The sequence below is a fragment of the Aquila chrysaetos genome, chromosome 6, assembly GCF_900496995.4.
Source record: "Aquila chrysaetos chrysaetos chromosome 6, bAquChr1.4, whole genome shotgun sequence".
NCBI classification, from domain to species: domain Eukaryota; kingdom Metazoa; phylum Chordata; class Aves; order Accipitriformes; family Accipitridae; genus Aquila; species Aquila chrysaetos.
Window position 1 is genome coordinate 22,473,692 of NC_044009.1, and position 12,140 is coordinate 22,485,831.

General features: G+C 44.1%; 1 protein-coding gene across 6 annotated transcripts in view; it reads right to left on the reverse strand.

Annotated features, from left to right (window-relative positions):
- Positions 1–12,140, reverse strand: part of SATB2 (SATB homeobox 2) — a 139,238-nt gene that overhangs the window by 35,114 nt on the left and 91,984 nt on the right. For all 6 annotated transcript variants that reach the window (XM_030019009.2, XM_030019007.2, XM_030019006.2 and 3 more), the window contains 2 exons: positions 5,736–5,948; positions 866–1,021 (listed from right to left, as the gene is read on the reverse strand). In XM_030019009.2, the coding sequence (XP_029874869.1) occupies positions 866–1,021; positions 5,736–5,948 (369 nt within the window). The remainder of the gene's footprint in view (positions 1–865; positions 1,022–5,735; positions 5,949–12,140) is intronic.

The window sequence follows — 12,140 nt, forward strand, 5'->3', positions numbered from 1 at the left end:
ATCCCACTCTCTCATTGTCACAGACACATTTGTGCATTTTTGTGTGCGTATTGATCCCCTCTCCTAGCACAACTGAGCAATTTCAACCAGGATCAGAAGCAGCCCTCTTCACTGAGTAAACAATTCCTTCCAACGGTCTCCAACCCACTTGCTGCCCTTCCTACAAAAAATTCTGTCTGTCCTCCTTTCCACAAAATCCCTTCTGGTGCATTATATTTTTTTAAAGAGTTGGATGAAATTTTTAAATTAATGGATTCTCTTCAAGAATTTCATTCCGATCTAGGTTTGCCCACATGTATTTTTTACACCCAAGGTGGAAATTAATCGAGGAGAACTCACTGCAATGCCCTCTCATGCCTTTTTGTAAAAATGATTGGATCCGATGTGAATTATTCACATGGCAATACCGTATGCAGCATATGCAACATGCAAAAAAAGGGAAACACCTGCCTAATATGTGGTTTCCCACTGCCTTCCCTCAGTTAATCACTTAAGAAAACAATTTCTTTACCTGCCAAATGAGAAGGATACCATCATTTTGAAAGGTCCTTGTCCCACTAGCAGAGGTGTAAGTTATATACCACAAGTGGAAAAAGACATGCGTGTTTGTACAAAAGCAGAGAAAAAGCTTGGCTGTGAGCTGATCCTTTCCTCAGCCTATTTTAAAAGGGAAAAGGAAACCACTTAAGCAGGCAAAAGCCAAAAACACGACAGGTTCCCCAGAGATGAAGATTGTTATTATTGTAGGAACAGATGTATTTTTATTGGTGGGAGGAGGAGATGGGTCTAGCTCCAACCCCAGAGTTTGCTTTAAAAACAAAACCCCCAAAAGCCCCGCAATAACGAAATCCCCTCTACCACTCACCTGACTTTTATTGGCAGCCACTTTGGCAAAGAGAGCTTGAGATACCTTGGCCCTTTTCATCTCCTGTTGGATCTCGTCATAAATGGCAGCTGTGATGTTGACGTTGGCGCCATCCGCCTTAATGGGGAGGTCTGTTGTTGGTGTCGAGGTTTTGGCCTACCAAGAGACCATGAAAATAATAATTAAAAAAGTGCTGCTTTCAGCCCAGCCATCTGTGCAGAAATTATCAAAGGATTTCAGTCAGCTGATGCCAAACTGCATTAGCTACAGAGGGACACTTCCTGTCCATTATTCTAATCAGGTTAATTGTGATTGGAAATAATTGCAGTGCATTCCTATAGGACATGCAAGGCCCTGTCAACTCTCCCCCTCTCCCTCTCCCAGCATGTTTACTGAGCAGCTCAACAACAGGATAGGTAGCCAGGGCACTCGGCTGCAGGCAGTCGCTGAAGTTGTCTTTGCCAGCTAGCTACTGCGGCAGAGGCACCAGCCTCTACGCTCTCCCCCCTCTCTAAAAGTGGCCTACACCTTGGAGGAAGAGCCAATTCTCCCAGAAAAAATGAGTAAATGGGTAGAGGTCTCTAAATAATAAATTATTACTCAATTTAATGCACTCCCTCAAGTCTCCCTCATCCTTTATTAAAACTATACGTATGTCATTTGAGTATGTATGGTTTCCCAGCCTTATCATCATTATGCTAGCCAGACAGTCACCTAATTTCACCTAGGAAATCAGTGGAAATGAAAAAAAAAAAAAAAAATCATTTCATAAAGCTGGGCTTTGGCATGCCTTTGATGTGCTGCCCTCATTCTCCTAAACTCATATTGAGATTTTGTGTATTCCGCTGCACTCCTTTTAATTGAATGATTTCCCATCAGCTTCTGTGACAAATGAAGGACAATAACGGACGCTGCCAGTACTTTCCCTGGGCTAGACTACCTCTACAAGGCTTCTATCAATACAGTTCAGCAGGCTGCTACAAGACTTTTATTTTAAAGCCCCTTGGCCGTGGCGGTCCCCAGAACGCAATGGCAGGCGTGGGAGCAAGGGCGGTGCGATGCTTGCGGAGCGCTCCCGGCACCAGCAGCCCCTTGGAGAGACAGATCTCATTTGCCTTCCTGAAGCTCAAAGAGGAGAGATACCAGGGCTGATCACTGTACCCCTTAAGCCTTTTAAGGGAAATATGTAGGTTACTGAGAAAAAAAATCTCTGTTTTCTCTTGAGATGTAACGTCTTAGGAAACAAAACAACCTAGGTGGCAAAGCTCACACTTCCCGATAGAACCAAACCTCCCATAAACCCTGGTGAGATTCAGGTATTTGGCCCAATTATAAACCTTTTCAGCCGGCTCCTGTTTTTGTGCCAGAGTTGAAGCCTGCTAGAGTACATCTAATGTTAATTTTTAACTAGGCAGGCGTGCCCAAATGCCTATTTGTTAATGGGAAGGTTAACTAGGCAAAACCAAACCTTCTGAACTTCTCCTTCTGTTTTGCTGTCCTGCAAATCTTCCTCTCCCTAGTGTCTTTTTTGTACCAAAGGCCACATTAATACCGGAGCCAAAATCCAATCAAGACAACAATCTAGACTAATCACTCTTCCTATGGCTTCCAGATAAAGCTTTAACCAACCTCTGTCTTCTCCCTTTCCTACCCCCCAAGCTCAGCAGGCACTCCTCTGGGCTTGTTCCCTGCCTGTCGTAGGCAGGACCCACGTAGAAAGGGCCTAAGATTTTCCTGCTAAGGCTAGCCCCCCGCATTCAGGTGGGGGCAGGTGGACGGCAGCTGGGGCAGACCGCAGCCCCCCATGTCCCGGTGCTAAACCCACGGCCATCCACAGGCCGTGAACGCGTGCGGGGTACAGCCCGACGGATGGACTGACAGGGACACCACGCCCTGAAATTCAATGTTCACAGATAGATGAGAGTTAGGGCAATTGTGGGAAACATAAGCAAACAACAGAGAGATCATGGGAAGGAAGAGGACTGTCCAAGTCTGTCAGGACTCATTTAATGGAGCTTAATTTTACCAAAGGCCCTGCAGTGCTTTGACGGGTATAAAAAAAGCCTTCCCAGTCGCTGGAGCCTTTGGCTAGCGCAGCAGCCGAGGTCACCACGGCCTCAAAGGCCATTACAGAGGCCTGAGATCCTGAGAACAACAAAATTAGCATGTAAAAGAAAAATTTAAAATATAGCTCCATCCCGCATGGGTCTCCTACGCTACTAGCTCCACAGCCACACATCAGAAAAAAGCCTGCCCTACACACCCTGAAAGCTGCACCATTTTTTATTTAATCACCAAAATACGTAGGGCAAGTACCAAACCAAAATATCACAGTCACTAAAATGAAGTATTTTATGTTAGAAGCCTAGATTCAAAACCGGTCTTGATATTAAGGAGTTTGCCATTAGTGAAATGTATCATCGCAAACACTGGGGAAAAAAGAAAGAAGTGTTTGCCACCACAGCGTCAGAGCGCTGAAACCCAGCCGTTACGGCTGGTCTTCCCCCTGCACGCAAGAACCCCTAACAGCCCAGAGCCTCTTCCCCACGGCACTCGCACCCATTTGCTGGATCGGTCTGCCGCTCTCACCTCGGGGCAGGTCCTGAGCAGGGGACACCCCACGAGAGGGGCTCGGGGCTGGCTCAGAGCTAGGGAGAGCTGAGCCGGGTTACTCTGCGTGCCCTTGCACCTGCCTGCACGACTGCCCCAGCACCAGCACTTCCACAGGTATCTGCCAGCGCTCTCCTCCTACCCCGCACACTGAAGCATCACTCCCGGAAGTATTGCTGCAGGAGATCGGTATCTATGGAAACCGTGATTCCAAACGGCATTCCACCAACTTCTCCGGCACCCAAACACAATTCCTGAAAGGACGGCAGAGCTCCTACCGCTGCTGCCCCAAAGCACCCCACTCCGGGGTAGGTAACATACCTGCCTGGGGAGGCGACGCTGCCGGGAATCGCTGCGCTGCACGTGAGGATGGCATTTGTCTCATCAGAACTAATACTGGGCATATGGGGAAGCACAGTAGCCGTGCTGCCTGCCCGGGAGCTGGGAAGCAGCCTCATTTGCAGAGGTGTCCAAGTTGTCAAAACAGCACCTGTGCTGACTGGTGCTGGCCCTCTGAGGGCTGGGGAAATGTTATCCAGCGGGCACAAGGCAAGTACCGGGTACACAAACCTTTGTGTGTTGCTTTTGCTGATTAAAAACCTCACAATATTCTACTGGATTCTTCAGGCCGAAATAAGGCAAGGATGGGCTGCTTTATACTTCTAGAGTATGGTTTTCTAGCAACGCTTAGCTCTTGAAAAGGCGGGCAAAATTTCTGTGATTTTAAATGATGGTCTAGCTGTGGCTAGGACACGGGAAAATGTCGTATTTCGACAGAGGAATGAGATGAGGCAACAGATCCAACTTTTATTCTCACCGGATTGCATCTAAACTCTCCATTTCCTTCTGTTATTTGATTCCAGTTGCAAAATCTATTGCAATAAATATAAGTAGGAATAAGCTAATTCTTTCATGAATAAATACAAAAGCAGAAAGTGGATATACTACTTAAACATGAAAACAGTTCCCTTTATAATTTTATTTTCACTCAAAGGTAACTAAAAAAGATAAGAGGTATACAATGAGTTTCCTATGTAACAAAAATTCAGTGTCAAATTTGGGTTGGCAGGCTATGCTTGCTTTCAGTCAAAACAGTTCTTTACATTATGTATTGTGGTGAAGTGCACCCAAACACCAGGTTAAACTGAACAAGCTCAACAGTTTCTACAAAATCAACACACCTTCCTTAAGGATGATCAGTTTGCTTGTAGAACTATGCCCCCGCCCCACCCCGCAAGCTTACTTATTTTTAGCAGCTGTGGCTACAGAATTCAATATGAGAAGTGCTCAGCAATACTATTATAAGCATGGCTAACACAGCCCGAGACTTTGCAGACTACGGGACTGCGAAAGCACCAAAGCATGAGGGTTATACGGGCCCATTTATGAAAGATCAAGGGAAGTGCTAGAACTGACCCCTCATGTCTGCACAGTTAGAAATTTCAAACTCAAGTTAGGTAAACTTCGTGACGGGAGTTAATCATCACCTCTGTGCAAGCATCCTCGCTTTTTCAGAGTGTATGTCTGGGACTGTGAGCAGTCTGATAAAAGGGGGGGGATGACTATTACGGTGTAGTATGTGGATGCTCTTTCTTAGTGCAAAGGAACAACCTACCAGGGAAGTGGGCGGCAACAGCACGTTAATAAACACATGCAGTTAAGTCGATGATATGACAGCTCATTTGGAGCTGTAAAACATCATCTTCCTGCCCAGCACCCTGCCCATCTCTACTTTCTGTACTTCAAATAATTACGGGTGTAAACATCTAACTCAAGGACTGTGATTTGCTATGCAGGATACGGAGTGCGCTGATTTCTAGCAATGTCTATCGAATTCACTGTTGTCACTTTTTATTGCAACATATATGAACCTCTCCACAAGCCCAGAAATTTTCCTCTGTGTTCTGCAGAATGTAATGGACACAGATAAAAAGTTATGTGCGCTGTATTTCTATAATATGTTCTATAATAGCCATTTAGTGGACATATATCAACAGCCTGTGTGTAATGCCCACATGCACTCTTTCAGGCACTAATGTTACATCCTTTTTTGCATTTATGGCATTGATTAAAGCTAGAATCATCATCACAATGTCTTGCTGAAATCACTAAACGCCTCTTAACAGCTGCTCCAAAACCTTACAAAAGGATTTCCACAACTCATCTGGGTGAGGGGGGCAACAGACAGGGAAGGGCAGAGGAGAACTACTTCCCTGAACTAATCCACACAACAAACAAGTAAAAAGGGATCACAGCTTACCTGGGGGGTTCTGGAGGAGCTTGGGCTGCTGGCGGCTGAAGACACCATGCTCACATTGGGGTTCATACTTCTCTCTCTCTCGTCCTGATAGATACGATCCCGCTCCGAGTCAGGCAAGTTGAGAAAATTCTGCATTGCCCTTAAGTTTACCAGGAGGGACTGGGAAGCTGTCCTAGGGTCTTCTTCTTTACGCAGGATCTCTGACAACAAGCCCTGGTTCAAAAAATTAAAAAAAAAAAAAAAAGCCCTGTCATGTGTTGGGTTTGGGTTTTTTTTTTGTTTTGGTTTGGGTTTTTTTGTTTTAATTTGTTTAGTGTAACCAGCTGGGTTGCAATACTGAGAACCTACATCAGAATCTCATGGACTCTCCCAGAGGGGATATTTTGTAGAAAAGTGTTTTTCTTCTGGGGGCTGGGGTTTATTTTGGGACTGTCCTATTCTGGCACTGTAATAAGCTTCTGAGTATGGAGATGCTGGATAGAAAGGTAGGTGCTTTGGGTAGAAGAAATTGCAGTTACCACCAGGTGCTTGCTGCAAATATTTTAGGAGCTGTTAGCTATCTCTCTCTCTCTCTCTTTTTACTTGAAGCTGGGAACACTTGGCAATCCTGTTCATCTTTGACAAATCTGCCAAGGTTGGTAAATTTAGTTTCGACATTTAAACAGTGCAGGAGGTTTATAAAGAAAAATGTTTGGCTCGTTTTTGATGTTACAGTCCGTTCATTTTGGTTTGGACAGTCATTTCTGAGAGGAGAAAAATGGAGCAATAATAAAGACCTAGAATCTAGCTTTACGGACTTAACCTGCTCTTTCACGCCTCATTTTAAAATACCACGGACTTCACATTGCAACCATGAATGAACACCATATTCATCTCGTTTTTACCAAAGTCGTTATTCCAGGAGGTAACCAGCACAGCACTTCCAAAAAAAGGAAAAAAAAAAAAAAAAAAAAAAAAGAGTTGGAGACATGAAAATGTCATTAAAAGAGGCTTAAATCTAATGATGGGATTAAATTTATGCATAACTGTATGCACTCAACAATTCCACAGATTATCTATAAGTTAAAGGCACAACACACAAGCCTGGATCAGAGCCTACAGAAGCTACCAGGACCCAGTGTGTGCCACCAGCTTCCCCCAGGCACCCCTTTGCATCCGACACTTGACAAATAGGTATTTTTCTCCAAAAAGCAGTAACAGCAATTTCCTGAACTATAGATGTTTAAAAGTACTGGTGTGCAAAGAAGCAGAGAGGGATCATTTCTGCCCATCAAGACTACGTATATCATAAGAATGGTGTATATCATAAGAAATATCATTATTTTAAAAGGCTATTCTGCCAATACATCTCCCTGAGCAGTCCAATACGCTTGCCGCTCCCCGTGACCCAGAGGCTCTCTGCACTGCTGTTCCCAGGAACGCCGGCCACAGAAACGGTGTGAAATCCCCGTGGGAGCTGGGAGAGCTCACCTCGACCTACTGCTGAGAGAAGCAACGTTCAGCAACTGCGTGCAAAGGCACACCGCAGTGCCCCAGACACGATTTAGCTGTCGCTGTTGACATGAGCATTTTGCCGTTTTTTACAGCCACGACTGAGGCAAGCTGCCTCAAAAGTACAGTCAAGGCTTACTCCTTTCTTGTAAGAAGAACGTTACTAGAAAACAACCACGTAGTCAAAACCCTGTAATATTTAGTCTTAGTTTGTTTTCTTCTGTATCAGGCAGTCTCCTCCAAAAAGCCTTGCTAAAACACTGCCACGACAGTTGGCCAATTAACCAAATGCCAACATTTTTAGTATATATTGATCTTGTTTACCAGACTTCCTGACAAAACCAACAGACCAGCAACAACTTATCTGTATCTGCATTTATCTGCTATCTGCTATTAAACACCTACATTAAAACACATACATGAAAGCTCTACTTCAGCAGCATTGATGCCAGAAGTGCTCAAAACAAGCTACACACACAACCTGAAGGTAGGCTGCACACCTCCATTTTTTCAGCTCCTCATCTACGTAATCAAGCTAAGAGATTCCCAATTACATTTTCCTGCAATTATCAGAGTAGTTACCAGAAGGACTGGAGCTGGAATGGAGCCACGGTGGGACCCTCCAGTCAGAAATGGGATCAGAGAGAGAAGCCGGCTGGTGAAAAAGGTCTACACTGGGAGGAAGTTTGAAGAAGGTGCAGTGCTGAGCTGGCCCTGGGCTGGCCTCTTCTATTCTCTGTGATCTCAACACAACTGCATGCTCATACTTGGCTGCTTCCTCAGGGTTTACCACCCCTCAGAGAAGCTAGGAACATTTTGAAAAGCTTTCCAAAGTTTGCCAGGCTCACAGACTGAAGGAGATTAACCAAAAAAGGACATTACAGAAGCTTGAAGCCATGACTTGAATGAATCCAAGATCAATACAGCAAGTCCCTATTATAATTTTCCCTTAAAGTCAGTGGAAATGACTGTAATGCAGTAAATAAATGAAATGCAGTAAATAAATGAAACATCAGTTCCACAGATTCTCTAAATTCTTAATTTTGGGAGTCTTTTAAAGGATACATAGCTTCTTTTTTTTAATAGAAAAGATCAACTTAAAAAATTACTGAGTTTAGGCTGAAAGAAAGGCACCTGAAAGCTACTGCAGCTGACTCTAAGACAGCTTTCTCTCCCTCCCATCTTAGCCTGGCTAAATTTATGGTCCAATTTCAAAAATGGAGAGCAGAAACATAAGTGAAAGCATGCCAGCAATTACTTTTCAGTGCAGTCATTGACTCCCTATGTAAATCAGAGGCTCACAGGTACAAGTGGCTTGGTCATGGCACTAAGAGGTATCTCGCTGCCTGAGATACCAACTCTTGTGCTTGGAGGCTCTGATTCATCACCAGAGACAGCTTATCATGGGCTAGATTCAGCAGTTTTGAACCCTAGCCTGTGCCTCCTGCTTCCACAAGGGTCTCTCATCTCTGCTACAGGAATGTAGCAATATTTTGCATCGCTGCTGCTCAATCACCAGGCTGGGAGCCTCACCTCCTAATGCAGGCAGCTGCTCCAGGGAGAGGGACTAGCTCCTTCCCCCGGGCAGCTCCTCACGGGGGCCGAGCCGTGCTCCCCCACACCCCGCTCCAGGCCCACAGGTAGAAAACCTGGTTGCAAAGAGGGTTTTTCCGCAGCTCCTCCAAGTGCTCTGGCAGCTTAGGAACCATGTAAACAGCAGGACAGATAATAAGAGAACTGACTCAGAGGGAAAAATCTCATGTCCTCCTGCAACTGAAGAGAAACAATGCTGGTAAACAACAGTGGCTAGATAGCTGAGTGATAGGGTAGGACGACAAAATAAAGTATCTGGAGAGCAATAACGTTTACAATAATGTAATTCTGAGCTACTGAAGTATACACAAACTAACCAGTGAGCAACATTATAAAAAATAAAGTGATATTAAATAATCTGTTCAGCCTTTTTGTCACCTGCAACAAATTAGGCTTTCAATATGCAAAACATCTTCCTTCCAGAAAAACAAATGATCATGATTTCATTTAATTGTAATTTAATGAGGCATAATGTATTTTTTAAAGTGATATACACCAGGTGTGTGGTGAGGAAACTGGCCCAGCCAGACAAACCCTACTGTTTCTATTTTTGAGAAAACCCTAAAGCCAGCCAGGGACTGTTTTCATTTCTGCAAATTATGTTTCTGCTGGAGGGGGTGAGGGAGGGAAACCCACAGCACTCGTACATTTGTTGTAAAATTCCATTGGCTAAATTAGCTCATTCTGACTTACTTACGTCTCACATATTAAAAAAAAAAAAAAAAAAAAAAATTAAAAATTGGCAGTTTGCAGAGTAACCAACTCTGCAAACCGAAAAGAAGATCTTCAGGGACTAGAAAGTCTCAAACTGATTTTAAATAGCCAAACAGATCTTCTATACCAAACACAGCTCTCAGAATACATTTTAGGACATGTAGCTTGATAATATCTTTGCTATTTCACTCCTGTGCATCATTTTTAAACCAGCTGCTGAAGAGGCAACTGATGAAAACTTTAATGTTCACATAGGCCGTGCTCACAAATGAGGTGTGCACTCACCCCAAGACGAGGACTCTGAGCAGGCACAGTTTGGTCTACCCTTGGAACTTGCACCATTTTTAAAATTACACACTGGATCCATAATTGACTTTACAAAAATAATACCAGCGGTGGAGAAAGGAGCACATGTCCAATCAAAATAAAGAAGTCATTGGATCTATTTAAGGTAAGAGTAATTCTGACAGTGTTTTTTCAAACTAGCTCAAATGCAGTCTTTCAAGCCAGCACAGTCGCTGTCATGGGGGTTTGCTTTGCACTCACCTCTATGAAACTCCGTTTGTGAACTCACTTCTTTTATTTTTATTAACTACCGGATTTTCAGGACAAACAACCCAAACCTCATGGGCAAGAAATCTTTTTTTAAGCAACTTCTGAAAAACGATGCAATACAATGTAGAGCGAATGTTATTCAAACAGACTCCTACATCCAAAGGACCAACCGACCAGCCTTCGAGGCCAACACAAAGGCTCAACCAAAGCCCACAGAAGGCGAGCGAAGCCTTTCTGCCTGCTTCCCAAAGGGCTTTGGCTCAGACCTGGAAAGGGTGTAAATGAGATCTCAGTGGGACAGCAGACTGCACTACCAGTGACCAAACACAGGACAGTTTTCCAAGCAGAGCTTTTCAAAGCAATCTGGATGGGGGTGAGGAGGTCATGCTGGAGTGCAGCCCAGACACCGATGTCCTGGGGACAGAGGAGGATGAGGGCCATCAGGCAGCAGGAGACTCGCAAGCACTGCCCAGGACCTCACACGTGTCAGGTCCGATGGCTTGGATGGGAGCTGTGCTTCCCCTCGTACAGACCTAAGCAATGCGTCTACTAGAGCAGGCACTAAGGTTAAAAAGGTTCAAACAGGCTTTGGACAATCGAAATGCTGGCCAAGGCAAAAACTTAAATAAACCCAACTAATGTGCTAAACCTTAGTTTTTATGTTCTGCATAAGGAGATTATATATATGAAGGACTAAAAAAGCATAAACACTTTTTTTGTACTTTCGGTTTATTTGTGCCTCTCCATACTTCAGCTATTGCCAAAAGCAACAGAGAAAATGCTGAAATACTAGAAAAATATTGCTCCTGTAGTACTTAAAGCTCCAAGTACTTTCAGCCCAGTACTTGTAACTGACAGTCTCAATAGAACAGCTATTCTGCTTCCCATCAGGTATATAGCTGCAACACTGATCAGGATCAGAAAATGTACGGATTTACTCAAATTCAATATCTGAACCTTAACTATCAGTGATGTAAACTTGTCCCCTCTCAGCATCCCAGTTCAGCACACAAGGCCTATTTCCAGCCACGGAAGGCAGCACTCAGGAAAGCCCTGCTTAGCTACTCATTCCTACTGAACTGCACTGAAATCGTACCTTCAGCAGACAACAAGAACCTTGATTTTGCCAGGCTAAAATGACCATATATAAAATTGTCTGCTACTTGCAATGAAAGCTAGAGGAGGCAGGTCAGCCCAGGGAGCTCTGCAGCAGAAGCACCAACTTCTCATAACCCTTCTAGGAAATAAAGTGCCTCCACCTGCTGTGTTTTTCTCACGTCAAGGCAGGCTTTTACCATGACATCTTTGCCTCTCTGCATTTGCTCAAAGTCCCACCTTCAGTATTGTCTTCTGAGCTGAATAAGATACATTCAACAATTCTAAAAATACTTCTCTTTGCCTCTAAGTATACAGCACTCGACAAGAACTTCTATATGAAGTACTTGTAGGCTTCTTAGGACTCAAGCTCATTTTCAAACACTCACTGCTTTCTTTCCGTTCCCTTGTATCTCTTCCTAATTCCAGCTAGGATATGAAGCAGAAGTGCTGGAAGTTTCTTACAAATGCTTATTCTGGCAACATGTCCAGTTCAATTTTGCTAAGCAAAATTGTTTTAGCTAATCAGTGGCAATTTTTGAGTGGTTGGCCAAACCAAGCACCTTCATATCCATCCTGTCAGTTTCCAACAGGCAAAACTGTGTTTGCACCCTGTTCCCTGACCAACTCTTCTGTCTCAATGGGCAAAACGCACGCTGCCACGTTCGTGTCAGTTCATACAAACTTCAGAACTCAAAGGACTTTGACTGGTTTTCCATCGGTGTGAATGGGAGACCAGCTGTCTCTCAGTACCCCTCAGTGTAGCTGAATGCATCACATCAGTCCCTCATTTAAAAGAAATCTCCTGATCTCTAGATTCACTGCCTACAGCCAGAGTATGAGCCTCGTTCTTAAACTCATTTAACTAATGCTAAAATACATACATCTCAGGAGAGAGCTGCTTAGGCACAAAGCATTTAGAGGCTGATTTGAATAAAACTTATACAGGGTGCAACA